The sequence below is a fragment of the Thermoascus crustaceus genome, assembly GCF_041956765.1.
Source record: "Thermoascus crustaceus strain CBS 181.67 unplaced genomic scaffold VTN00scaffold_10, whole genome shotgun sequence".
Classification (NCBI taxonomy): Eukaryota; Fungi; Ascomycota; class Eurotiomycetes; order Eurotiales; family Thermoascaceae; genus Thermoascus; species Thermoascus crustaceus.
Genome location: NW_027192536.1, coordinates 616,201 through 640,996, shown reverse-complemented (window position 1 = coordinate 640,996; position 24,796 = coordinate 616,201). Strand labels below are relative to the sequence as shown.

Below are 24,796 nucleotides of genomic sequence, written 5' to 3'. Positions count from 1 at the left end.
AAGTCTCCCTACCTTTTAGACCAAGCCACCGTTGCGACTCGGGACTGAAGGAGTGCGTAACAAGTACATAGGTTCATATTATTCTTTTGTGTTTTCTGACGAATGATCAGTCTAGGGCTCCGCTCTACTGTGAACTAGGAGTGTCAGTGCAATTTTAGTCCATTTTAAGACAGTAATAAACGCCAATGATAATTTGTACGGTTGAGAACATCTGGCGATCGTGGGACTCTTCTTTTTTCATTAAAAGACGATGCCGAGGAAGTACTGCCTAGTTGGCCCAAGAGCCAACGAGAGGTGCACGGGGCACCCCGTTTGTCTTCATTACTCGTCAATCGTCAAAGTCACGATCATCACTTGAGTCAGCCTTGTCCATTTTCCATTTCCCCATTCGGGATAATGGGAACAGAACCACGGACACCTAGACCACCCCATAACCTCCCACACAATGAGACCATCCCTCATAGTTTTGTTTAAGCAACCTTCTCAATAACATCCGTAGTCGGCTTCTCCGTATCAGATCCAGCCACTTCTTCTTTCTCCTGGCTGCTCCCTTGGTCTTTGACTTCGTCATCTTCCCGCGCTGCCCTTCCAACGCACTTATACGTTGCGAATTTGCGTGCTGGAAGACGCATCTCGAACTGTAGTGATCCAACATGTCAGTCATCATACCACGGTGTCAAACAAACCAACAGGTTTTGTAATAATAGTTACTATACGAACCATCTCATCAATCTCCTCGAGCGTCCGATCTTTCACCTCGGGGAGATAGAAGTAAACAAACACAGCAGAGACGATACATGATGGGAACCAGATATATCCGTATTTCGCTCTACAAAAAGAACCATTGTTAGCATATGCATGCAAGCTTCGAAGTTAGTAGCAAGCGGCCGCCTACCCCCAATTGAGAGAATCGGGGTTGATAAAGTACGGAGCGGTGAACGTGGTAAGCCACTACTTTGAAATCAGCTACTGCAAGTAGAAGCTAAGACCCTGAAGAAAACAATATACCGCGCCAAGAAACCCAATTGCAGATGACAGGCCGAACGTGTAAGATCGAAGCCGTTGAGACGGCAGTTCTCCTCCGCTAAGCCAAGCGTAGGTGGAGATCATTCCCTAAATGATAACATCCCCCATAGCAAACAACTTCTCTCAAACGGTTCAAAGTACTTGATTGATAGACTTACATTATACCCCAAAATAAAAACAACCGACAACCCAACGACCGCTCTCCCAGTCGACTCCGCCGTCGGATTCGCATCGTAGACCGCAGCAATGATAACCTGGCTGATCCCGCACAGCACGAGCCCCGTCGTGAGGAAGAACCGTCGACGCCCGAAACGGGTGATCATGCAGATGTTGATGATGATCGCGACCACGCCCAGCGCGGTGAGGATGCAGCTGTTCTCGAATGCGTTGCCGACGTGCGCCATTTCGAAGAAGTATGTACCGTATGCTATAGGCATGTTAGTAGCAGGCTTAAAGGTTTTGATTAGGCGTTCATGTACCGATCATGTACATCGCACCCGAAGCTGCTTGTAGAGTGACAGCGGCGACGGAAAGGAGAGTCCGTCGCCGATCAACCGGGTTCGCAAACATGTCCCAAACAGATACTCCCTGTGCAAGATCACGCTCAAATTTAATCGCTGCCTTGATGTCGTCGAGTTCTGACTCTACTGTCTCGGGATCTGGCCTCAGCCATAGGAGTGCCTTACGCGCACGATTGCGGTCACCATGTTGTAGTAACCATCGAGGCGACTCGGGAATGAAGAGCATCCCGAAACAGAGAAATCCTGGAATGATAAATATGAGTCCCAGCGGGATTATGTAGCTATTCCTGCCGGAAATTTTGGCTGTAAAGTTATCGATAATGGTGCCAATCAGGGAACCTGTGGAGGTCCAGAACTGAAAGGCAGCCAACATCAGACCGCGGAATTTCGCTGGTGCGCTTTCCTTTGAATATGTCGTCAGCTTACATTCCAAAGTATTAGGTCGATACCAGTACCTGGATGTATAGTTGAGAAAACGTCATGAGAAAACCGTTCGCGAGTCCAATAATAAGACGACCCGCATAGAGCCCACCAATAGTGGTAGTCGTCATCATAACGATGTTCGCGACATAGCACAAGAGAACAGCAATGTAGAGACTGGTCTTTCGCCCTATGAATACAGCTATTGGGCCTAGAATAGTCAATACTAGGAGTCCTGGGACAGAGTTGAAAGTAAATACCGGCCGAGCATGATCCAATAAATGCGCCAAGAGTCATCAAGGACGAAATCAATTGCTGTCGCTCATGGTTGATATTCCAACCGATTGGAGTCGTCGGATCTCTCTCCCCAAAGACCTGGCACAGTCCATGAGTCATAGTAAGCTGTTGCAGTGTCCTGTTCGACTTGCCTCAAGAAAGCCTATCATGGCCTGGAACCCACCGATCAGCGTAAAATCGACCCCATACTGGAACGGAGACATCGAAATCAGCGTGCAAGCAGCCAAACTCTTCCAATTTTCACGTAGCTCATTTTTCGAATTATTAGGTGCCATATTTCGGAATAATCAGATTCAGATTCTCCCGAACGGGATTTGCTGAGGATTTTACTCGAAACAGGCTTGCTTGTGCAACTTTGTACGACTGCCGACCATGGTAGCTTTTCAGATGATAATGAAGCTCGATTGAAGCTAGCCCCAAAACTGCATATGATAGCTAGAGCACCAAAGTTCCTGCACTTAGTGTCCAGCCTTTCTGCAGAATCTGTGGGGCTTCTGCGGAGAACATGGCCTTATTTACCCCAGACGACATTTCCCCGTGGGGTTGGAGAAATCCACGCATCACATTTAACCCCGAAGGCAGATCTAACCGAGACTTCCATTCTAGAAATTAAGCGAGGGAGGAAGAAAGACAGAATAAAATTGATAGGTCCGAGGTCGTGGTTGGAAGCAGCCACATACAATCAGTCGGCATGGAAAAGTAATAAGCGAGAGCCGTATGGTGCCCATGGTAGCCAAACACGAAACTGCCATTGTATCGTCCACATTTTTGGGCCTTGCATATATCACCTCTCAAACTGGATCATATTAGCGTACCCTGACCTTCATCATTTAGACAATGATACGTGATGGTCATCCTGGTGAGCATCAAGGTAGAAAGAAAGCATTAATGGTAGGTACCATGTTCGAACGCTCGCAAGCCGTTCCAAAAAACAGAGACAAATATGAACCAGCAAATTGCGTGAATCCTTCACGCAATAGAAAAGTACTCCCCGGACAAAAGGAGAAAATGCCCATAGAACCAAGGTGCAATAATTCCGGTTTAATAATGGACCAGACCAATGAATTCACGATTGGCATCGGAACAACCGAAAGAATTACCAGATCGAGGTACCTCGACCGATGCTATGGTGCCAGAGCAAATGGAGGCCAGCCACAAAGACAGAGAGAAAGACAGGTGACGACGGCAAGGCATAAGCTTTATTATGCGACTAGATGCTGCAAAAGCTCCATGTGCCACATGGAGGACTTAAAGTAGTGGGGAAGAGGTCTAAGCGAGAGCGCTACATGGTCAGCAGAACAAGACAAATGTGGGGAAGACAGCCATGATGAAGAGAAGGTTCTCCACGGGAGAACCTATAGCGCCGGAATGGTTGTCCAGAGACTAGCTCCCTATGATTGAGGACAGGTGGACATTGAGAAAGAGAAAAATGGTGACTATGCTGCCGGGTTAGTAGGAAGCCGGATGAGTAGGCATCAGCAATGACTTTAGTAGCTTGACACAGGAAGCATAATTTGCCTGATCGAAATTCAACAACCAGGTATGTATGTCAATAGAGCTCCATCGGTATATGTTGCCGCAACAACATTATACATTTCGTTCAATCTCCATTTCACAGGAAGATTGTTCCGTGGAGTCTGTGCTCGAAAATGGCTTGCACCGCCTATATGACGAGCAATCTACACACGACGTATCTATTGGTGTCAGCCAATAAATAGTAGTACAAGGTCCCTCGCCCCCAGCCTGAATGCACGAGCTTAGAGATCTCATCATTATGCTCAGAATGAAGACAGATATATGCAAGGATTGCCATATATAGCAGGGTAATGTTAACATCTTTCTAATTCACTCTCCGCCAAATTTTATGGTAGTCTTTGAGAGTAAGAGCCGGTATTCCATGGATGGCTCAACAATGCCCACAGACAGAATCGGTGAAGCTCAAAAACATGCCCCGTTTCAGGGGCAATCATAAAGAGCTTGTTCCTTTAGCAGAGTTCAGATTGCGATGATCCGTCCAAATTCTTCACCGGCCTAATCGGTGCCAATTTGGCCGATGAGGATACTTCAACTCTCATAGCCATCCTCACCTGTGTTTAGGCGCCAGTGGACTTCCTGCAATATCCACACTAAGCAGCCTAATTGGCTGCAGAGACGTCAAGAGCTATCCGTCCCAATCAGCAACCGTTGTACACTGTAGACAGCACTGAGACCTGCTCTTGCAAAGTATACTTCAAACCGTTCCTGGGTGAACCATGCAGGTATCGTTTCCAACGCCAAGCCTATGAATTGAAAAGAAAATGAAGGGTATCAATATCAATGTCAGACAGATCTAATCAACACCGACGAAGACTCAGTCAACGTGTATAGTAAGGCGGCGAGAGATTTCCGGTCTCTTTGAAAGATTGTCAGCTCGGAAAGCTGTAATCGTGTTTCACCTGGATTGACTGGTGATGACCCATTTTCTCCGAAAGGCCTGTCGCCTCCTGGCCGAGAACTCGACTTATGGCCATTATAGCACCTGCGGCGTTAGGGTGCTCTTCCGGGTGAGGGCGATTATGCGATGGTCGACGTTCTGATAATCTTCCAGCCTTAATGTAAGATAATACCAGGGCAATTTCCTATAGATTCACGCATTTGGCGGGTTTAAAGGCACGTCCAACCCTCCCTGCGTCCATTGAGACTGAATACTGGCCCTGTGGCCGGCAACACTTCCTTCATATTCATCATCAGCGTCGTCATCATCGTCGTTAGTGTTGCTGTTACCCTCAGCCCGGACCGAAGTGGCTGTTGTCTGCGTGTGGGCGCTGCTTGGATTAGGTGGTGGGTGTGGTGGAATATAACTGCCAGCAGTGACGTTGCCATGGTTTGGAAAGAAACTTTGGTTCAGTGCACCGCACGTAGTGCATGTAAATTCGATCTTGAAATTTGTGAGCACTAATTGAGCAGCCGCAGGATGCCCGGCTTGTTGAAGAGGCTGCGGCTGCGGCTGTTGTTGCTGTTGCTGCCTTTGAGGTTTGGGCCCTGGTCGTGCTGCCGGTGGCTGAGCTTGAGGTGGCCGTGGAAATGCCTGCTGTGGGATATTTATCGGTGGAAGATGATGGTTAGGAGGAGGTCTCTGTTCCCGAGGTTGTCCCTGACCATGAGACTGCACTTGTTGGGTACGAGATTGCGGCTGCGGAACGGCCTGGTTGCGTTGAGCCTCATTCCGATGCACGTTTCCACCTTCAATTAGGGCCGGCAGCAATTGATTCTGGATCCAATTGTTCCCAGCGAGGTTATTATTAATCCCAGTCCCAACATTGCCTTGTCGTGGCGGTTGATTCTGGACCGTCTGCTGCTGTTCCGGCGCATTCCCATCGCTGTCCGGAGCCTGATCGGGATGAACTCGGGGGCGTCGTGGCTGCAACTTTGTCAATGCCCGCTGTGCCTGCCTCATCGATATATCGTAGCCATGATATCGCTTGACCGCATCAACTACCTCTTGTCCCCTTATCTTATTCTTCATATCGAAAAGCTTCGGTATTTCGGAGAGCAGGAACCGCACATGTGAGGCTTCAGAGCGAGCAGGCGTCGACCTGGGAGAGGCAGGATTTCGACGACAGCTGTGGCTATCTTGCAGGCTGGTGATATATGTTGCATTTTTGTTCGCACGGCAGACGACTCGGAAGTAACAATTGGGAGACGACCGACAGCCTAAGACTACACTCTTCTTGTTGCTCCTCACTACTCGGAGATCCCAATGCTGCCTGACCGATATACTCCGAATATTCGTCTTGAACTCCTCCAGCGAGTCAAACCTCTGGCCCACGTGGAGCCCGGAGTACATCTCCGTCATGATGATGATGATAAGTGGGGAACTCGTCGGAGCAGCAGGGCAATTGAACAAGCAGACAGAGCCGCAACGGCGATACTGTAGAGAATGTCATCAGTGAGCAGATAGCAAATAGCAAGACAGGGCGCTCTCCATACGCAGCAAGGCCACCGTTTGGATGTTGAGGGAGCTTGATGGTACAGTTCTCCCCGTACAGTACTGAGGGGCTATGTTATGTCAACCAAGGTGACACGGGCGTCGTATGTCAATAGTGTCGAGGAGAGCATGGGTACCGCGCCCGAAGGGCGGGAAGAACCACAACCGACACCAGCGCCCAGCAAAGGATCCAAAGGGGACCAACGACCCTTCAGGTTTGGATTGCCTTCAGGTCAGACCGTCAGAGGGCGAGCAGCGGATCGAACTGGAGTAAGGTTGTCGACTAGCGTGACCCGCTGTCTTCGAGACCTAGTGGTGGTTCGCCTCACCAAGCCTCGGAAGCTCAGACCGTCCAGAGCTCGCAAATCCAAACTCCGCGACCAAAGCTACACCTCTCCCAGCCTCGCCATCGCCAGAGAAAACTAGAAGCCCATCATGGAGCAATACACGTTACTGGATCAGGCAGATGAAGGTAAGATCTGCAATTTGTCACTTGTCCCTTCGGAGCAGCGACTTATTTGACCCAGATGCGTTGCATAAATCTCGCCTTCTCAACGTCGAAGAGAAGCCATTCAAACGAATCACCAAACGCCTCCTCGCACCCGGCGCCCTAATCTCCTCCCACACGACCCTTCCACCGACTCCTCCTCCAGAGAGCGATGCAGATGCGGCCGCAGTAGCAGAGGCTGAAAGGCAGAAGAAGCTGGAGGAATGGCGCCAGTTCCGCGAGGACGTGACGCTCGATTTTGCGGCGTTCGAGAGCAGCATCGCGCGCATCCAGTTTCTGCTGGCAAGCAACGAGAAGGAACGCGAGCGATACGCGGCGGAAAAGATCCGAATCCAGTCCACGATGCAGGCGGTGCGTGATAACACTGCGGAGCTGCGCGTCCAGCTGGAGGAGGCGCAGAAGACCCTCGCGCTGCGAAAGACGTACGACGAGCTGGCAGAGAAGATTACAAGCAACAGACTGCTCAGACCGCGCGAGGATCAACAGGCCAATCTACAGAAGCTGCGGGCTGAGATTGCGGAGCTGGAGAAGGAGAGCAAGGAATACGCCAAGACGTGGTCGGAGCGGCGAGAACAGTTTGGTCGTATCGTCGAGGAAGGAATGCAGTTGCGGCGCCTCATCAGAGACGAGAAGGAAGAGGTCGAGCGCAGAGAGGGTATGCAGGAGGGCGAAGACGGTGATGAGGGAGATGTGCACTCGAAGGGTAAAACGAGTGGTGCCAACACTCCACGCCCAGACCACGACAGCATGACGCCCTCGCATCCAACGCAGGAGGATCATGGTCCATCGACCGGTGGGCTCAAAGTCGAAAGGACGGATTCCGCAACACGGACTGCGTCCCCACTACGTCAGGCTACGACGGCGGAAGGGGAGAAGACTGGGTCTCGGGAAGGAGAGGATACAACCATGGCGGATGAAGGCGAGGTCACTGGTGAAGAAGGAGGGGAGCGGCAAGATGAGCTTGAGGAAGGGGAAGAGGTACCAGACGACCGAGGAGCTGATAAGATGGACACTACTTGATGACATTCTCTACATTCTGTGTACCTATAAAGGCATGGCGTTCGGTATCGTGACAAAAGGATGGGAATATCCATTGGCATGGACACTTTGATGTTTTATTTATTAGACTAAATATTTTCAGGATATTTATCTCGGATGTTTAATTCATATTACGTGCAACATTCTGTACGGTGAGAAACAATGTGTACACTAGGTAGTCATCTAAGTCATGATTTCCGCTGAATCCCAGACCTTACGCAACTTCTCTCAATGCAGTCTTCGCTTGAGAAACAGCCTCCTTCGCAGCGGTGATCTGCTCAACATTGCTGGCCTCGCCCTTTTGTCCTTCCTCAGCCTGCAAATGGACGTTAACCCACCCAATCTACACAAGCTTTTAAGAAGTACCAGAAGATAGGATACTCACCAGCAAAGCCTCCAACTTCGCAACCGCATCCGAGATCTTCGCCTTCAGACTCGGAAAGACAGCCTTGGTTTCCTCGAGCGCGCGACGCTATAATTCGTAACTATTAGCGAATTGTTCTTCCAACTACCTACCCTAGTTTCTAAAAAAAATTAAAATAAAGAGAGAACACTGCAATCAAGAGCAACAAAAAAATATATAAGAAGATAGATAGACATACCTCCTGCTTCAGCATATACTCCCGATTCCCATCGTCGTCCTCACCGCCGGCCTCCTTGGCCTCGGCCTCGAGGCGCTGGATCCGCTTCGTCTGCTCCTCCACCTCGCGGTGGTAGGACGCTTCCTCCTTAACGAGACGCTTCACGGAGGAGGTCGCGATCGAGAGTGGCGTGGGCGGTGCCATTGTGTGTGTATTGGCTTGCTGCGGAATGTTTGTCAGACTCGAATAATGAATATCTCGACGAGGATGGGGATGATGTAATGCACTAAGTGTGGCTGGACAGTTTGGTGTGTGCTGGGAGACAACCACGGGAGATAGTGTACACTCTTTTCTTTCCTTTTTGGTTCTTGCTGTTGGTATGCAGGAAAAGATGGATGTAATCGCTGGGTAGGAATAGAGGAGAACGCTTCAGAAATCACAGAATGTCCGTTCCCGGGATTGATAATAACGAAAGGAAAGAGCAAGGAGCCCGATATCTTTATGTAAACCGTACCTTGAAACTTCACAACTCTTTCAAAACAATCCTTCAGCAATTGTTGCTGATGTATATTTTACTCAGAACAAGCTCCCAATGCCAAAACAAATTGGCGCTCACAATATTGCCTCCTGGTTCTGGACCAATGGGGACACTGTCGTAGGTGATGCTGTCAAACAGCCCGGGAGGTCCCTTTTTTTGCAGTGTTTGTCTAGGTGGGGGTGTGGAGGGGCTGTGCACGTGACGTGACCGGCCTCGTGTTGTAGATCTAGTAGTAGTACTCGAGGAACAGGTTATTTTTTTCTCTTGTGTGCTAAGTCAGATAAGGCTATTCTTCAAATGTTTTGGTATATAAAGGTCTTATTATATACGTGTTTCTATGGGCGACTATTACACGGAAGAACTAACATGTCAGCGTAGTTCTGAGCTGCAGTCACAAGATTGAAGCTCTTTGTATTGCTAAAGTTGTCCTATTTGACGTCTAATATTATCTAAAAGAAAAATTTTTCTTGTCGAAGATAGTAGTAGGTGTTGGGGAAAAAAATATTAATTGGAAACCGGCATCCTGGATAGCTGAATTATTGAGACTGATAACGCCTAGGTACTAGAGTTTGAAACACCCAAAGGAACAACATACTACGTAGATCGATATTTGTATATCCTGTCGTAGTGAGAAGAATCCACAGGCACAGCCTGCTCTTAAGAGTCCATAATATGACAGGATTGATGGTTACTGTTTATTCAGCTTCCAACCTCAATGGTGATGCAAAGCCCAGGACCCTTCTTGTTATCGTATAACCCAGTCTCTGTCTCCATCCGCAAGCATACCTCTCTCCACTGGACCTGGACTCTCACCTCACCAACAGGCAGCTTGCCATTCTGTCCATCTTCATCCTCTGCTCTCCAGCCGAGCTTCCGGTCGATAATGCCTGTTTCAGATCCAGCTGGCCGGTAGAAATACTTCGCCTTCGTCCTTCCCCAGAAGGATTTCTTTGCGTTATCAGGGCTCCTCGTGTCTTTTATGTGGCCTTCAGAAGGACTATTCGCTCCTGTTGCGGATGGATCTTGTCCAGTGCCTTCCAGCGTATGCCCCGTTGCCGCCAGTCTGGCTTTCAGACAGACCTCGAGCTCTTTCACGACGGCTGGTTGACTCCAGAACTCAAGCGTGTGCTCTTCACCTTTGAGTTGAACGAGATTCACAACGTCGTTTAGGGGGAAACCGACGACTTTAGGCTCCTTGCGCACAGAGGAAGAGTCACTAGTCCGGCTCTGGAGAGTGTCAACGTTTGAGGGTATCAGGACGCATGTCGTCTTGTAGAGGCCAGAAGCACCGTGAGAGAGCAGTAGTGGGCCGATATATGTAGTGAGAATCGAGCCGATTCTTTGGGTGCGGACATCTGCAAGATGTCTCTGGAGAGGCAGGGGCGGCGGTGGAGAAGAAGGAACCCCACCGATCTGCTTCAAGTCATGATGATCAATGCCAACTTGCGATGAGGACACGCTCTCTTCGTAGGAGGGTGCAGGGTCCTCTGTCTGATCATCAAATCGGAATGTAGTAGTAGACGGCATTTTCGATCGGATTTATTCATCACCTGTGCCAACGGGGCAATCGGACTATAGGGAGATGGGAAGAGCTAAGTTGGAAGGTACCTCATAATAAAGCAGTAAAAGAGGACCCGATGATTTGTGGATTGCCAACTCGACTGCGTCACAATGTCGCAGACGATGCGCGACTTGTTTCAAGAGACGAAGTAGGATCTGTCAAATGACCTTTGTCCCTAGGAACAGCATTATACCAAGACTAGTATGCCAAATAGCTAGCCCTGGAAAGCTGAAGTGAGGTCACAAACCCTCGTGCGGATTATCAACTGTCAGATTGTGTCATTTCTGGTCACTCCAGGCGACAGGTGTGAATACGATGCGCCCAGCATACAAAGCCGGAGAGAGCCTCCCTGTCCGCCTTGTCAAAGAGAGACCTATTCTATCCGCGAATCAGCCTGTCACCCCCGTAAGGCGACCTGCATAGCCGAGAAGGTGTTAACGCCCAGGCGGATACAAAGAGAACTGCTAAACATGGCAGCAAGAAAGGTAAAACGGGCATAGGCTGACTTTTCTCGGGCGCTCTCAGCCTCAGCGCTAAAATGGTTAAAATGGCTCTCACTATTGTTGAAGATAAAAGGAAGCGCGCCACCACGTTCCTAGCGGTATCCTTTAGGCGTTCTAGTGCGCGGGATAGCTGTAACGAATAGTCCTTTCTGACCGCACGTTGTGAGGCTGTGCTCTAGACTCTGGAGCAACTACCGCCTATCGCCAATCCATGCGATCTATTACACGGCAATGAGGACGAGCCAAGTATCCACGAGCTAGTGAATGGTGTAGTGCGGCTCTATGGTTTGCTAATCTGCAAGTATAGTACGAAGTATATTAGTGCGCCCGGTCGACTACCGGTTGCCCGATTTCTTAGCAGACACCTCGTTAGACTTCTCAGCTCCTGAAATAGAATTTGTCCGACTCAGGAATGTACCTAGATAGGCACCTATCTCTTGTAATGCGAGGATCATCTCGAACGAAACGCCTTGCAGGGTATATCCGAGGGGAGGGACACCACGAGTTGATCACGTTCCGCTTGGCGCTGGGCAAAGTCATGACAATCACTGTCATCTTTGTTGCCTATGCTTTATCCACGAGTAAGTATAAAGTCATGGCGGACCCCGAAGTGTGGTTCAGCAAACATCGCATACGCGTTCACATCCTGATCCATTCCCTGCCAACTTAGTGGCCGACGTAGTGCATTCCTTTGACGAACCTGTCCTACTCTCTTTGTATTACTGTACTTCACCTTTCGCTCAAAGCTTGAGAACTGTCGAGCTTCCTTTGGGACAACTGATCAAGAGGGATCATTAGCAACCCTACGGCAAGATGTGGTATGTTATCAATAATACATCCTACTCAAGTGAATCATTGGAGAGCATGCTGACATACCATGTTGGTTCAGGTACGCTATCTCCGATGCCAACGAATATCTCGTTGTTACGGGAGCTGGGATCAGTGATATCCGCATATGCAAGAAGGCATTTGTTATGCCATGGCAGCGAGTACGTACTATTTCCGAATCCCAGATTACAAATCAACGTGTATTCTCCTGGACGTTCTGTCATTGGAAATCTGATATTATTCTGCCCGCGTTGGGTGTTGAAACTGACGTTAATCCTTATTCAACAGTGCTCCAGAATCTCAGTCTCCCCATTCGATTTCTCCCTGAACCTCCAGGCGATGACCATCGAGAAGCTGCAGTTCGCTCTGCCTGCGGTTTTCACGATCGGTCCAGACAACAACCTCGGATCGCTGAAGAAATATGCCTTGCTACTTTCTGGGAACTCGGACGGCTCCCCATCTGGAAGGCACGACATCACCCCTGCCAAGCGAAACCATGTGCAGGATATCGTCAAAGGCATCATCGAAGGTGAGACCCGTGTCATCGTTTCGAGTATGACCATGGAAGAGATCTTCAAAGAAAGGCAGATATTCAAGACTAAAGGTTTGTTTTGACGTGCTAGACATCAGGTTGAAGAACATGTTGGCTGACGTTGAACTACGTAGTCATTGAGAACGTTCAAAATGAACTTCAGCAGTTTGGTCTCAGAATGTAGGTCTTCCGTTACCAAGACATAACGGATCTTTTCTAAGAGAAAACAGCTACAATGCCAACGTCAAGGAGCTCCAGGATACTCCTGGCAGCGAATACTTCGCATTCCTCAGCCGCAAGGCCCATGAGGGCGCTCTCAACCAGGCCAAAATCGACGTGGCCGAAGCGCGGATGAGAGGAGAGATTGGAGAGGCCGAGAAGAAAGGCAAGACCAAGCAGGAAATATCTAAAATTGATGCCGAGACTGCCGTCCTCGAGACGAAGCGTAAAGCGGAGAAGGCCAAGGCAGACTCGGAGCTCATGAACCGCCAGACGGAGCTCGACACCAGTGTCAAATTGGCCAAGATCACCGCCCAGCGCCAGGCTGAGATGAGAGATGCAGAATTGCAGAAGCAAGTCGAGTCCAAGCGTGCTGAGACGGAGCTGGAGCGTCTCAGGGCGACCGATGTTACCAAGAGCAAGATCGCCCGCGAGTCCGCGCAGCAGAAAGCGGACGCTGAGTTTTACACGGAGCAGAAAGCTGCAGATGCACATCTCTACAAGCAGACGATGGAAGCTGATGCTTTATGTAAGCTTTTTGATGCATGACAGTAGTCCGAAGACACTTACTAACCGGAATTTTAGATTACCGAGAGCAAAAGGAAGCAGATGCCGCTTTCTACCGTCAGAAGCGCGAGGCAGAGGGTCTGATTGAAATGGCCAAGGGCTATGGTGCCCTGGTCGGCGTTCTCGGAGGACCTCAAGCCTTCTTGCAGTACAAGATGATCGAGAGCGGTACCTACGAGAAACTGGCCAAGGCAAATGGCCTCGCTATCAATGGACTGCAGCCCAAGATTACCATGTGGAATACTGGTACGCCCAACCTATTATTGAAGATTCTCTCCCATTACTGTCCCATGTGCTAATATACGAGCTTTCTAAACAGGAAATGGCGACGCATCAGACAACGCCGCTCCAATCCGCAACCTCATGCAGAACCTTCCGCCACTGTTCAGCACAATACACGAGCAGACCGGTATCCAGCCACCGTCATGGATGGCTCAAATGCCCAACCTAAACCACGCTCCGGAGCCACAGAGCTCTACGGATGTCAAAGGCAAGGCGCGTATCGAGGGCCGTAACGGAGCGTGAACATACCCAAAGCGACTTTCTTACATCTTACTGCTTTTCTTAGTCCCATCGAATTACAACTCTCAATGACTCTTAATGCGTCCTTCATCGGTTCATACCCAGCCCACTCGTTATGCCTTTGGAACTCAATCCCCCATAATGATGTCGATGTTTGCGGTCTGAAATGGTCTCATCTGTCTCGCTCAGTACTAATAGCCACCTAACACACTCTTGATATCCCGAGTTTCCATTCTTCAGTTATTCGAATTACTACACTACTTGCTGGCTCTCGGACTGCCACCTGGATTATCTTTTTTTTTCTTTGTTAATATCTCCAATTTGTATTTCTAAGAGCCTTGACAATGATACCTGATTTTAACGAGACTGTGTAGTCAAACCGCTATAACTGTAATATACCTCTGGTAAATGCACGGTCCATGAGAAATACATAGGTACTGATACTCGAAGATGATGACTGGGGTTACCTGCCCTTCGACGATGGGGGAACGTACAAGCAATTCTATATGGCTAGGATCGCGGATAAGATTACGGATTTTTGGGGTTCGATCTTACGTTTGAACTTACGGAGGTGGTTGAGTATCCAGTCAAGCTTGTGCGGGCAGTCAGGACACAGAGCGGTACCATCATCCGCGTTTGCGTAGCGGCCTGTGGTTACCTACCTCCTACCTAGACATTTCCCTCCTTCGTCGTTTATCTCGCTGGCTTCTCGGATTGCAACCCAACATTTTTCAAGGGCAGAGACGAGGGGTTTTCCTATTTTATCAGTCGAAGCAGGGCTGGTTTCCACATGTATATAGGTACTTAACTTTCACAATGCAAAAAAAAGCTCTTCTTGCATTAGCATGTCTCCGTTTCGATCTGAGGTTCCAGGTTACGAGCCTGCCGTATAAACGTTAGCAGACGGGTTCTATTTTGTCTGGCAAGAAACCGTGCTGCGATAGTGGCATGGAGGTCTGCCGGCTAGTCGCACCGTGTATGAAGGTGAAGAAATATGCTGGTCTCAAACCGTCACCCTTGATGGCTAGGATGGCCTGTCCTAGAACATTCTGAGTCCCATGGGTGGGAGCCGGTAAAAAAAGCAGGGGTTAAGCTTTGCTTCACGCAGGCACGTCTTTTCCCATATCGGGTTCGAAGTCCTGCCACATCTGATGGGTGACTTGACTGTAAAATTATGTTGGTAGATAGACTTACCTGACATGCAAGACGCAGATAGCTACTTGATCTGCTGTGGTAGGCTTAGCAGGACCGAGAATGGATATGGCAAGCAGAGATGGGATGAGAGAGAGAGAGAAGAAGAGCAAATGGAGAACAAGGGACGAAATACTTACGGAAATGGGACCCCAGCTCCACTCGAAGGAAATTCTATTTCCGCTTCGTTGGGGGGGAAGGGGGGGGGGCGACCACATGAGTCGGCTGTTGGGTGACGGCATAGTTACCGTCGCCCTGGTCCTCGACGGAAACGATGGCTCCTATATATGAACGGTTAAACAGTTCTTTCAATTGTTTTCCTCAGGGGAAGGGATAGCACAACCAGCGCGGAAATCAGGTGCCGACATGGTGACTATGGAATGAGATCAGGAGGTGCTCTCCGGTAATTAAAAACGAATTTTGCTTAAATTCAGTGCTTCAAGAGAGCTGATCTGAGTTGTGTTCGTGATGATTCCACAGACAGAGAGACCAGAAACTTATAATCTGGCTCCCGCCTTCAGTGTGCACCCAGCTCTCCACACCAAGTTGTGTTTATTCTTGTCGATCTGGATCAACTTCCACCCATTGTATTAAGCCAGCCACATTCACGGTGATGCATACGAAAAGCAAATGTCCTTGGCACCTGCATTTGTCTGTGTCCAGACAGAGGAGGCAACTCAAAGCGCATGCTGTAGTTTTGATGTTTGAACTATCACATTTTCCTATCAGGATTGCCTCTTCTGGGGATAGATTGGGGCGAGTTTGCTGCATCTTGAGCTGGAGCAGCAGCTACTATGCTCATCTGATACTGCGTTGATGTACATACTTTGTAGTGGCTACCTGTTTCCCCCCCAGAACTCCACTATATACGAATCCATAGCCAATCCCATTTCCGAGACGTCGGGATTCGTCACCAAATGACTGGGATGTATACGGACGGGCCGGGAGATCGGTGCGGGGAGAGCCCTTCCCCGGCGGGCCGTGCAGAACTTACACATGTTCATGTATGGGTCTTGGTGGCAGACTGGGCATATCACCTGCATGGCATGCCATGTTAGATCCGCCAGCTCCATCAGGTGTGAATACTATTACTACTTCTTCTGCCCCTCGTGTATGCCAGATGTACATGCCTTTTGAGCATGCAAGGAGAGACAAATTGACAGATATGCCTCACCTGAATTACACCATTGTAAGTGACAGGTCATTTATGTTCTTGCCTTCAGTCGCGCATAGTCGACAATTGTGTCATCAAACAGGAAGATGAACAATTCGGAGTGCATTGGTTGGAGTCAGCTTCCTCCAGCCCGAATCACGCACGATCCATCTGGATTGGGCCACAAATATTCCGTTTGAGACGGATGGTTAGGCACCCCTGGGCTGCAGTCCCAACCCTGCACTGGAACTTTATGCTTCCACTACTAGAAACAGATGGGCCGTCCCGTTCCATTTCTCTGCAACGACTTTTGATTAGTGCGGAAATCAGTCCCGCTTATCCTTGGAAATCACCAAAAGCTTAAAACGGAAACTGCTGTCATTAGAAAACTTAAATAAATATATGCCAGCCAGAAATACCAATCAATATACGAATTGCATACAGATGTCATGGCACATTTTGTGGTTGAGCGGTAATTTTTGGTCCAACAATATATCACAGTTGATTATATCTCTAGTAAAATATCTAATATAGAGTTAACTTTTGTAGATTCTATGCTACAAAATTGGAGGTACTTGGTTCGGTCTTCCCTCCCTGCCTGCATTGGAAGGGTACTGCTGGAAGGGTACCTACTAACCCCAGTGATGCCACCACTACCTTGTGGTGGCCGGGGCGGAGCGAGATACCAGCTTGCAGGGTCAAAGTTACCCTCCCCAATAACATCATTGAGTCCTATGGCATGATCCACAAGAAACCTTTACACAAGCAAGTAACCTAATCAGCAATGGCAACTCCCCAGAGGAGAAAAGCAAAAGAAGGGCTACGTGGCAGCTCAGCTAGCCACCGATCCAAGGATACAGCCTTAGGAAGTCCAGGAGATCGTCCAGGTTCTGGACTCAGAGGATCATCAACTGCTACCGCACTGGCAACAATACTAGAATAGTGGACATAATTTGCTCAGGGTTGCCAAGCAGGTAAACGATCTTCACCTAGCCTATGTGATGAATGAACATGGTTTGCCGTTCACTTCTTGAAAAGATGCCTTCTCAGCTAGCCACAATAACAGCCGCACGCAAAGGTGACAAGTAGCCAAATTCCTGTTCAAGGGTTTAGGTGCTGGGCCAAGAGTGATGAGATTAAGCTGGCTTGCAACCATCCTCTATTTCAATTGATACGTAATGTCCATTTTTCCTCACTGATGCGAGATGATGCAAGTGTGATTAGTTGCGCAGGTTGGCCGCGCAGAGCACTCAGCAAATACTCTAGATTTTTTTTCTCGCTTGGTGGCTTTCATGAACAGAGTTGAGGATCATCCTCAGTCATCAGCCTTTACATAGGGAAGAACTTAGAGGGTCCCATATCACCATACAGTCTTCCCTCGGACTCTATCACACGCAATATCTAGGCAAAAGCACCCAGTGGGATGATGTGGTTCCGCAGAGCAATGTTAGATCCCCGTCCACGGCAGAATTATTACGCCGTAGTATCTATGATCATTGATGTTATTTTTATCTAGGGCTGCTCCCGTCCTTGTTAGTAATGAATGTACCTACTATATGTCCTACTTATCCTTGTGACCTTCACAGCACTCATGAGCTTTTAAGAAGAGATATTTCTTGCAACCGGAGTTCGTCATTTGTCTAGTCTATCGTGAGTTTTTTTTTAATCATCAGCTTCGGTCTAATGATGGTATTGGTCTTCCCTTTCCCTCGCTTCGAAAGGCGGCATGGCTACGCACTCTCATGATCTTCAGGCCACCTTTGGTCCTCAGAGATTGCTCGTTCGAGCCGGGTAGCACATTCTCCAGGCGCCAATGCGCTTCCTCAGATGCTCTATGGTCGATGTGACTGCTGGCCTCGCTTTCTAACTGGGTCTGTGTTGCTCCGCGCGCATTGAAACCTACCTCCCATCTTGTCACGAGAAACGCCTTCCTGTGGAAGTGCCTCTCCGTAGGTTACTTGTAGACCCGACGGATAATACAGGTTGTTATTACATCTCCTCCAACAAAGAAGATCGAGAACTTTTTTCATTTTCTCAAGCCCGTAGTCTTCCACCAATAAGACCATGCTAGCTTAGGTGATGCCCTTAGATGTTCTGGGCCGCGAGTACATCACCTTGGCTGAGAGGCCTGTGTAAATCTTGTTAAACCTGTCCTGCTGGGGATAGAACATTTCAATTATCGCTCTTCAGCAGGGAATGCATTGTAGGCACAAGTCATCAGCTTATGCCGATTGCGTTCAGGCCTTTGTACGTATCCCCCGTCGCTGTGGACTACCAAGACATGTCGGCATAAAGTCACGGGCAATTCAGAAATGCTGCAGGAATGGGGTTTAGGGCATTGCGTGCACGTTCCCGGCCGAGATACATTACATAAAGACGATATACAAGATATATAAAACCGTCATCTAGCAACAGAAAAGGCTTAGCTCAGGGTAAGAGTGCCAGGGGGGTCCTTGGAGTAAAAACCAAGACATGCTAACACAGCAACAGCATCTCTTTTTGCTCTTGGTAGATAGTCTGCCGCGAAGAACTAATCTGTGCTGCCATAGGTCTGATGGCCTGAGAGAATAATATGACTTCTGACAGCACATTATATATACGGAATCTAGCTAGTATCCGATTGCTAAAATAGGAACACCTTGTAGATCAAGTCATATGTGTAAAGGCTATAACAGTATAGAAAATCCGGGATGGCCCTTAAATTTCTCATAAGGTTTAGTTAAACATGGAGCCTTAGATGTACCCATTTCAGAATCAAAGGGATGGTAGCAGGGGATAAGAAAAATCAATATCCGAGCAAAAAAGGAGCAAAAAGAAACTGGTGCTGTCTTAGCATGTCTCGGTTTCGATCCGAGGACCTCCGGGTTATGAGCCCGCTGTGTAAACGTTAGCAGATGTCGGATTTTAATCGGATCACGTGATGACTTACGCGCTCTTCCCCTGAGCTAACATGCTCTTGTTGATGCAAATGTGGTCTCTTTAGAATCTTATATAGCCCGGGAATTAGAATTATCCTGACACAGCACGTGTCCTCCGATACCCTAAGTCTGCGACTTTCCTCACACTAGGTTGCCATATCTTTTGTCACCCCCTCCCCTGCCACCTACTGTCTTGGCAGATTGCTATTCTATAACCACATGATTTTGAAGCCACTGGAGGGTAACTGGACACTATGATACCAAGCCAGTCCAGATCAAATATAGCAAAAGTGGCAAGCTAGGTGGCTTGGACAGGGGGGAGAGGGTGCCGAAAGATATGGCACAGTACTCTAGTCTGATACGGTTAGAAATGATCAGCACCTAGTAAGGTCCCGCATGGCACTCTACCTAAGTATCTTAGGCGACATATCCTCGCTCAGCCATGTTAACTAAGGGATGGACGGCTTCTATAGCTCCTCCCTTGACTATATCAATTATTCCGAGGGTTTCGTTTCGTATAGAATAAATGAAGAACCACACACCCCCTGGCAAGGTTAAAGCTCCCAGCACTAATGTACACCCTTTTCCAATTTTTTTTTGTAAACATCCCCTGCTACCGAGTGGCTTGGCAGATTCTATTTTAAAACAATATGATTCTGAAGTTATTGCTTATATTTCAAGAACAGCCCTTTTCTTATGCGATTAATATTTTTTATTTGTATTGAAAGTCCCGGCGCTATATCATAGCCAGAAATGCATCCGTCTTTCAGATGTGCCGACGGTCCGGAAAGAGAATTCCCCTGTTTTGTTCCATAGTCTTGAAGAAAGTATGCCAAGGCCCGCCAAAGCCTAATTAATGCTCCCTCAAGTCTCGAAGTGCCTTGTCGAATATTGCAGCCAACTGAGAAATCCTGATCCATGTGACGACTGGATATACAACTTTAGCCGAGAGGTCTTCTCAAGCCAGGAAGAAACGGAAAGGAAAACTCACCTGCAAGAACCCCAGTTGGGCTCGCGGCAGCGTAGTCGAGGGAATCATCCAGGAACATTCTCCCTACTCGGCGCGTCCCATTGAGTCCAAGCATTTCCATCACTTTCACCTTGTCCTGAAAGATGAGTCGATAGCATTCTGGACGATTCCTTTCACATAGGCGGCCCTGGAAGAAAGTCATAGAATAAGCCTGGCAGCCAGGCCAAACCTCAGTTAGGAGAAGAGAAGCGACACTCTTATCAAGCACCATCGATTCTCCTCCAACCAAGCAGTCCAAGACCTGGTGATCTATCGGTTTGTTATATGGCCCCGATCTCAAAGTAGCAGTTTTCTGACAGATCTGCCCTTCCATCGAGGAAACGGAGAGCATTAAGTCCTTCACATAGCTCTCACTACTATGTCTAATCAAGAGTTCTCCTCGTATCACTAACCCTAGTCGATCTCCATAGACGACGACAAACGTCAGAATATTCTGTTGCGCCAATCTTGCCAATTGAGAGACCACAGTGTACGTTGACCATGGCGTCGTTGTTCACGTCCTGTAATGCATATCGACGTGGCATGCTTCAAAGAGCCCTGCGGCCAGAAATGCAGTTCTCTTATTGCCGTCTGCGAAGACCGGGTTCCTGATCAAATTAGAGGCTAGGGTTCCAGCTAAATGAGGTAGATCTTTTTCTTTCCCGCTTATCTCCTGTGTAATGGGCAATCTCACGGTGTGGTTTAATAAGGCTTCATCGCGGACGCGGCTGTCGATAGGCCCTTGGATATGAGCGTTGATTAGTCGGATCTGGGTAGCGGTAATAAATCTTGTTTGGCAGAATAGACGCGCATGTTTGGATTCCTTTGGGAAGGACATCATGTGTGCGTAAGGCTGGAGATAATGTCTATTTATGTCTTTGCGGCGGGAAAGGCGCGGAAATGTAGGCGTGACGGATGTGAGAGCAATAAATTTGATGATAATGGTGGGTAAGTAATGGAATATAAGTAACGCTGAGGCCTCGTCGCCTGCTCAGTATGACCTTTGGGTTGGACAAGAAAGTTGTCAAGGCAGAAAGACTTCCAGCAGGACACAGATCGGCGGGGTCCCCGTGGATTCAAAAACTCAGGTTTAAATTCGCAATGCCACTATGCTGAACGCGACTGTATCACGGAATGTCATCGTGGGTGAGAGACAGAGCACGTTGAGGTCTCGACATGTAACAAGGCCAGGCGACCTAAGCCCTAGGATAGTCGGTCCAACCCTCCTCGACAGCTGTTTCAAGGCGGATTTAGACGGCAGGCTCCCTACCTATGCGGGCGGCCTCTTTGATCGATCTACGGTTAATGTTTTTTTGGTATCTGCTACTAGGCATCGTCGCAGGCGGATACATCCTAAATTGCTGGAAATGACCTTCCTTCCAGTCTACGACCTTTGCGCTGAGGTATGCCATATTTGCAGATAGAGTAGCGTAATCGACCACCGAATTAAATAACAATATGTAGTTCTGTTTAAAGTTCAGGACTGCGTTCTAGTATCTGTCCAACCATATCGACGCCTATTTAAGCCTCCTTCATCCTCCCGGTGGTGTATTATCCCAGTTACATACAGTAAATGCCAAATACTCATACATAGACTGTGTATTGTGCAATATCCAAAACAACGAATCTCCTTGTCAAGTCCACAAATTAAAATGAATTTCCCAAGCAGTGATTTATGCTGTTAAGACCTCTGCTCCATTTGAGGACGGCTATCGCCCTCAATGAACGAGGACTCTGGCTTAGCATTATCGCCACCAGTGGCATGTTGAATTCGCGCCCTACGCTCCTTGTGGAGGCGTTTGGCGACGTGGCGCGCATGGGTACCCGGCTCGGTGTACAGGAGATCAATCTCCTCCAAGGTCAGGTTGGCGGTTTCGGGGTAGCAGAAGTAAATAAGAGGTACAAAGGCGAAGTTTGTGCACATGAAGATGAGGTACGCCTTCCACTGGAGCCGACTGGTGATTACCGGAGTGATCATGACGACGAAGAAATTCTAGTAGATTTGACATATTAGATAATCGTGCTACCGAAAAGCCATATAAGGAGAAGAAACATACCCAAATCCAGTTGGACGAGACACCAATGGCCGTCCCCTTAGCTCTGGCGTGCAATGGCAGAATTTCCGGTACATAAACCCATGGGATACAATTGACCGAGGCACCAAAAATAAGCATATACTGTATCCCCTTTGTCAGTCACAGCTCAGAGCAGAAGCGCGGGTTTGCGTACAGTGAAGAAGAAGGCCACGCTGGCGGAGGCCGTTGGCTTCGCGACAGATGTTCCCTGGAAACTCAGCAGGATAGATATCATCATCATGGACAGACCAAGACCAAAGCTTCCGATCATCATAGGGCGGCGACGACCAAGACGATCGACGAGAAATGATGGGACAAAAGAGCCGATCAGGAACATGCACTGAGCACTGCAGACGAAGTAAGTCGACGTGATCTTATCTGTTGATCAGAGTGGCACTTACATTCCACCAAGGAGGAGGGATAGGCTGCTACTAAACCCAACATCATACTCAAACACCCTGGTGATGTAGTATCTATTTATTGCTTGTCAGTTCTATACAATCAGTACTGCTCAGCGGAACTTACACAACAAGATTAATTCCACCAACTTGATTCATGAACTGCATTCCGTAGGCAAGCAGGACTCTCTTGCCCGTCTGCACTTCGTCACGGTGGAGAATCTTTGACCATGAATAGCCACCCCCCTCCGTCTCTAGCCGGATAGCTTCCAGGATATCGTGTTGCTCCTTCACAATCTTCGGGTGGTTTGGGTCGCAATCATAGACATCACACAGAACTTGAAGCGCCTCCTCATTGCGCCCCCTGCTATAGAGATACCTGGGCGATTCAGGTAATCCAAAAACCAAAGCAATGACCACCTTTTATTACGGTCAGCATGTGAAGGAGAAATAGGACGAAAGGTCACCACTTACAAAGCAGAATACCATTTGACATGCAATTGGTAGACGCCATGCTAGCGGCACGTCACCTATGAAGTGCATTCCGTAATCAAAGAAGTACGCTGTCCCTATGTCAGTTATATTGACCCGAAAGTGCTCGAGACGGCATCAACACACCGATTACGATTCCAAGGCCAACAAACAAAGCTTCCGAGCAGACTAGTCTGCCTCTCTTGTGGGCTTCACATAGCTCTGCTTGGTACATTGGCACGGTGGATGTCTCAATTCCTAGAAATCATATTAATCTTGGCATTATATCTATGGAAGAACGCGAAATGCTGACTAAAATGAGTGAGAGTTTTGAGGTATTAGTGTGTCACATACCAGTTCCAATTCCAGTAATAAATCGGCCAACCATCAGATGAGGGACCGAGTAGCAAGACGTCTGCAGAGCAGCTCCGACCTAATGACAAGTTTAGTCTCTGAAGGTATTGCAACCATGGAATGTATCAGAGGAGCGGGTGCCGTACAACAACCCAGCCCATGGCAATCCACATAGCCCGCCGCCGACCCAAGTAATCGCCAAAGATAAAATTCAAGATACAACCGACGAAGCAGCCCAGGTTGTAGATACTGACAATGATTCCCATAAGACTGTCATTCGGGTGATGAACCAAGTTCAAGAAGTCTTCGTTCACGATGATGCCACTGAAGAGGCCTTGATCATAGCCTGTCCGAGGGTCAATCTAAGAAACTCTCAAGACTATTTGCTTCTCGACGTCACTCACCAAATAGAATGAAGGCCATTTCGCAAGCCACAGTAATGGCTAGCTGGAGCGTGAAGCCGCGACCGAAGATGTCGAATTTCATTTTCGTACATAGGTAAAGCAACAACCTCAATTAAACTGGTTATGACACTGGAAGGAGCCAGTGCCTTTGATGACGCGGCAAAGAGGCCTCATATTTATATACCCAAGGAGAGACAAAGACCGGCCTGTCCTACGCGGGACGTTTCGCAGCTCCTCCATTCCCCCTCGAGCCATGCTGGGCAGTATCTCCATGGAAAATGGCAGTCTTCCCCGCATCGGGACAAGTATAACATGGGACCTGGGCCAAACGATAGGATCCAGGGTAGGCCTTGCCCTAGAAGGAACGTTTCGGCCGCCACTGATACGCAGCCTCATCGCCAAGATCTGACTTGATCTCGATTTAGTAAGGGGCCGGACCTGAAGATGCGGCGACTGGATCTTCAGCAGCAGCGCACCGCGATTCGTGATACTCTCCATACATCCCGTGGCGCAGTTGACGTAACTGCAGCCGCTTAGCTACTCCGCGTGATTCGATGGTTCCGGGGTGAGCATCGGTTACGGTAAGCTTAGCGACGTTCTACGGAAGGACAAAAACAGAAAGCCGGGCTGTTCCTCCGGATTATCTAAGTTTCAATCGCTGATATGGTAGTAAGTCGGGCGACATATTACGTGATATTCTGTGGCTGTCACATGGGAGACCATGTGTCTTCCATATGGCTCTAATGGTATAGCAAGTTTCTCGAGGATGCAAGTGCTGAGAACAGGGTACTCTCTCCAGAGGATCAAATTCTCGAAAAATTCGCCAGACAGTAAAATTGCACATCGCAGCCCACTCTGGGTCGAAACTCGAAAGCTTCAAGTGGCTCGATCGGTTGATCTCAAAATCCGCGCCAGGGCTGTGTTCGCCCGCATAAAGGCAACAAAGGGGTATTTCCGCCTGGGTAACAACATTCTCTTTTAGATCCTTTATAAAATATCCATGTTCACGAAGGTCCCTGCGAATCATATACGGCTTCTGGAGAGAGGTTGAATCGGGGCTCCTATTGTCAGAGACCTTATGAGCACACTCTGGCTTGAGGCGTTGTACATTGTGTTGCTTTAGATGATAGAGTCGATACAGTCCAAATCGGAGGCGCTCTCAAGTGCAGATACTGGGTAAAAGGCCATTGAATTC

At 48.5% G+C, this 24,796-nt stretch overlaps 7 protein-coding genes and 1 non-coding gene across 8 annotated transcripts; 2 read left to right on the top strand and 6 right to left on the bottom strand.

Moving 5' to 3' along the window:
* Nucleotides 1–470: 470 nt before the first annotated feature.
* VTN00DRAFT_2576 (uncharacterized protein) lies at nt 471–2,363 on the bottom strand (the record flags this gene model as incomplete). The annotated part of the gene is made up of 8 exons (XM_069428803.1): nt 471–638; nt 721–829; nt 896–951; nt 1,009–1,113; nt 1,185–1,453; nt 1,506–1,950; nt 2,003–2,178; nt 2,228–2,363. 8 exons carry the CDS (start codon nt 2,361–2,363, stop codon nt 471–473), a joined length of 1,464 nt encoding a protein of 487 aa, XP_069283622.1.
* A 2,527-nt stretch (nt 2,364–4,890) lies between these two features.
* On the bottom strand, nt 4,891–6,099 carry VTN00DRAFT_2575 (uncharacterized protein; the record flags this gene model as incomplete). Its single annotated transcript, XM_069428802.1, has 1 exon — nt 4,891–6,099. One exon carries the CDS (start codon nt 6,097–6,099, stop codon nt 4,891–4,893), a length of 1,209 nt encoding a protein of 402 aa, XP_069283621.1.
* Nucleotides 6,100–6,666: 567 nt separating this feature from the next.
* VTN00DRAFT_2574 (uncharacterized protein) lies at nt 6,667–7,759 on the top strand (the record flags this gene model as incomplete). Its single annotated transcript, XM_069428801.1, has 2 exons — nt 6,667–6,703; nt 6,759–7,759. The coding sequence occupies 2 exons, from the start codon at nt 6,667–6,669 to the stop codon at nt 7,757–7,759; spliced, it is 1,038 nt and encodes a 345-aa protein (XP_069283620.1).
* A 232-nt stretch (nt 7,760–7,991) lies between these two features.
* On the bottom strand, nt 7,992–8,562 carry VTN00DRAFT_2573 (uncharacterized protein; the record flags this gene model as incomplete). Its single annotated transcript, XM_069428800.1, has 3 exons — nt 7,992–8,093; nt 8,163–8,249; nt 8,380–8,562. The coding sequence occupies 3 exons, from the start codon at nt 8,560–8,562 to the stop codon at nt 7,992–7,994; spliced, it is 372 nt and encodes a 123-aa protein (XP_069283619.1).
* A 1,033-nt stretch (nt 8,563–9,595) lies between these two features.
* VTN00DRAFT_2572 (uncharacterized protein) lies at nt 9,596–10,423 on the bottom strand (the record flags this gene model as incomplete). Its single annotated transcript, XM_069428799.1, has 1 exon — nt 9,596–10,423. The coding sequence occupies one exon, from the start codon at nt 10,421–10,423 to the stop codon at nt 9,596–9,598; it is 828 nt and encodes a 275-aa protein (XP_069283618.1).
* Nucleotides 10,424–11,773: 1,350 nt separating this feature from the next.
* Nucleotides 11,774–13,631, top strand: VTN00DRAFT_2571 (uncharacterized protein; the record flags this gene model as incomplete). The annotated part of the gene is made up of 7 exons (XM_069428798.1): nt 11,774–11,778; nt 11,850–11,949; nt 12,077–12,392; nt 12,455–12,500; nt 12,551–13,068; nt 13,125–13,352; nt 13,426–13,631. 7 exons carry the CDS (start codon nt 11,774–11,776, stop codon nt 13,629–13,631), a joined length of 1,419 nt encoding a protein of 472 aa, XP_069283617.1.
* A 5,171-nt stretch (nt 13,632–18,802) lies between these two features.
* Nucleotides 18,803–18,927, bottom strand: VTN00DRAFT_t197. The gene has a single exon. It is a non-coding gene; the product is annotated as a tRNA-Met (tRNA).
* Nucleotides 18,928–21,580: 2,653 nt separating this feature from the next.
* VTN00DRAFT_2570 (uncharacterized protein) lies at nt 21,581–23,683 on the bottom strand (the record flags this gene model as incomplete). The annotated part of the gene is made up of 10 exons (XM_069428797.1): nt 21,581–21,892; nt 21,957–22,076; nt 22,129–22,321; nt 22,376–22,447; nt 22,500–22,792; nt 22,847–22,935; nt 22,991–23,101; nt 23,198–23,276; nt 23,344–23,543; nt 23,602–23,683. The coding sequence occupies 10 exons, from the start codon at nt 23,681–23,683 to the stop codon at nt 21,581–21,583; spliced, it is 1,551 nt and encodes a 516-aa protein (XP_069283616.1).
* Between the last annotated feature and the right edge of the window lie 1,113 nt (nt 23,684–24,796).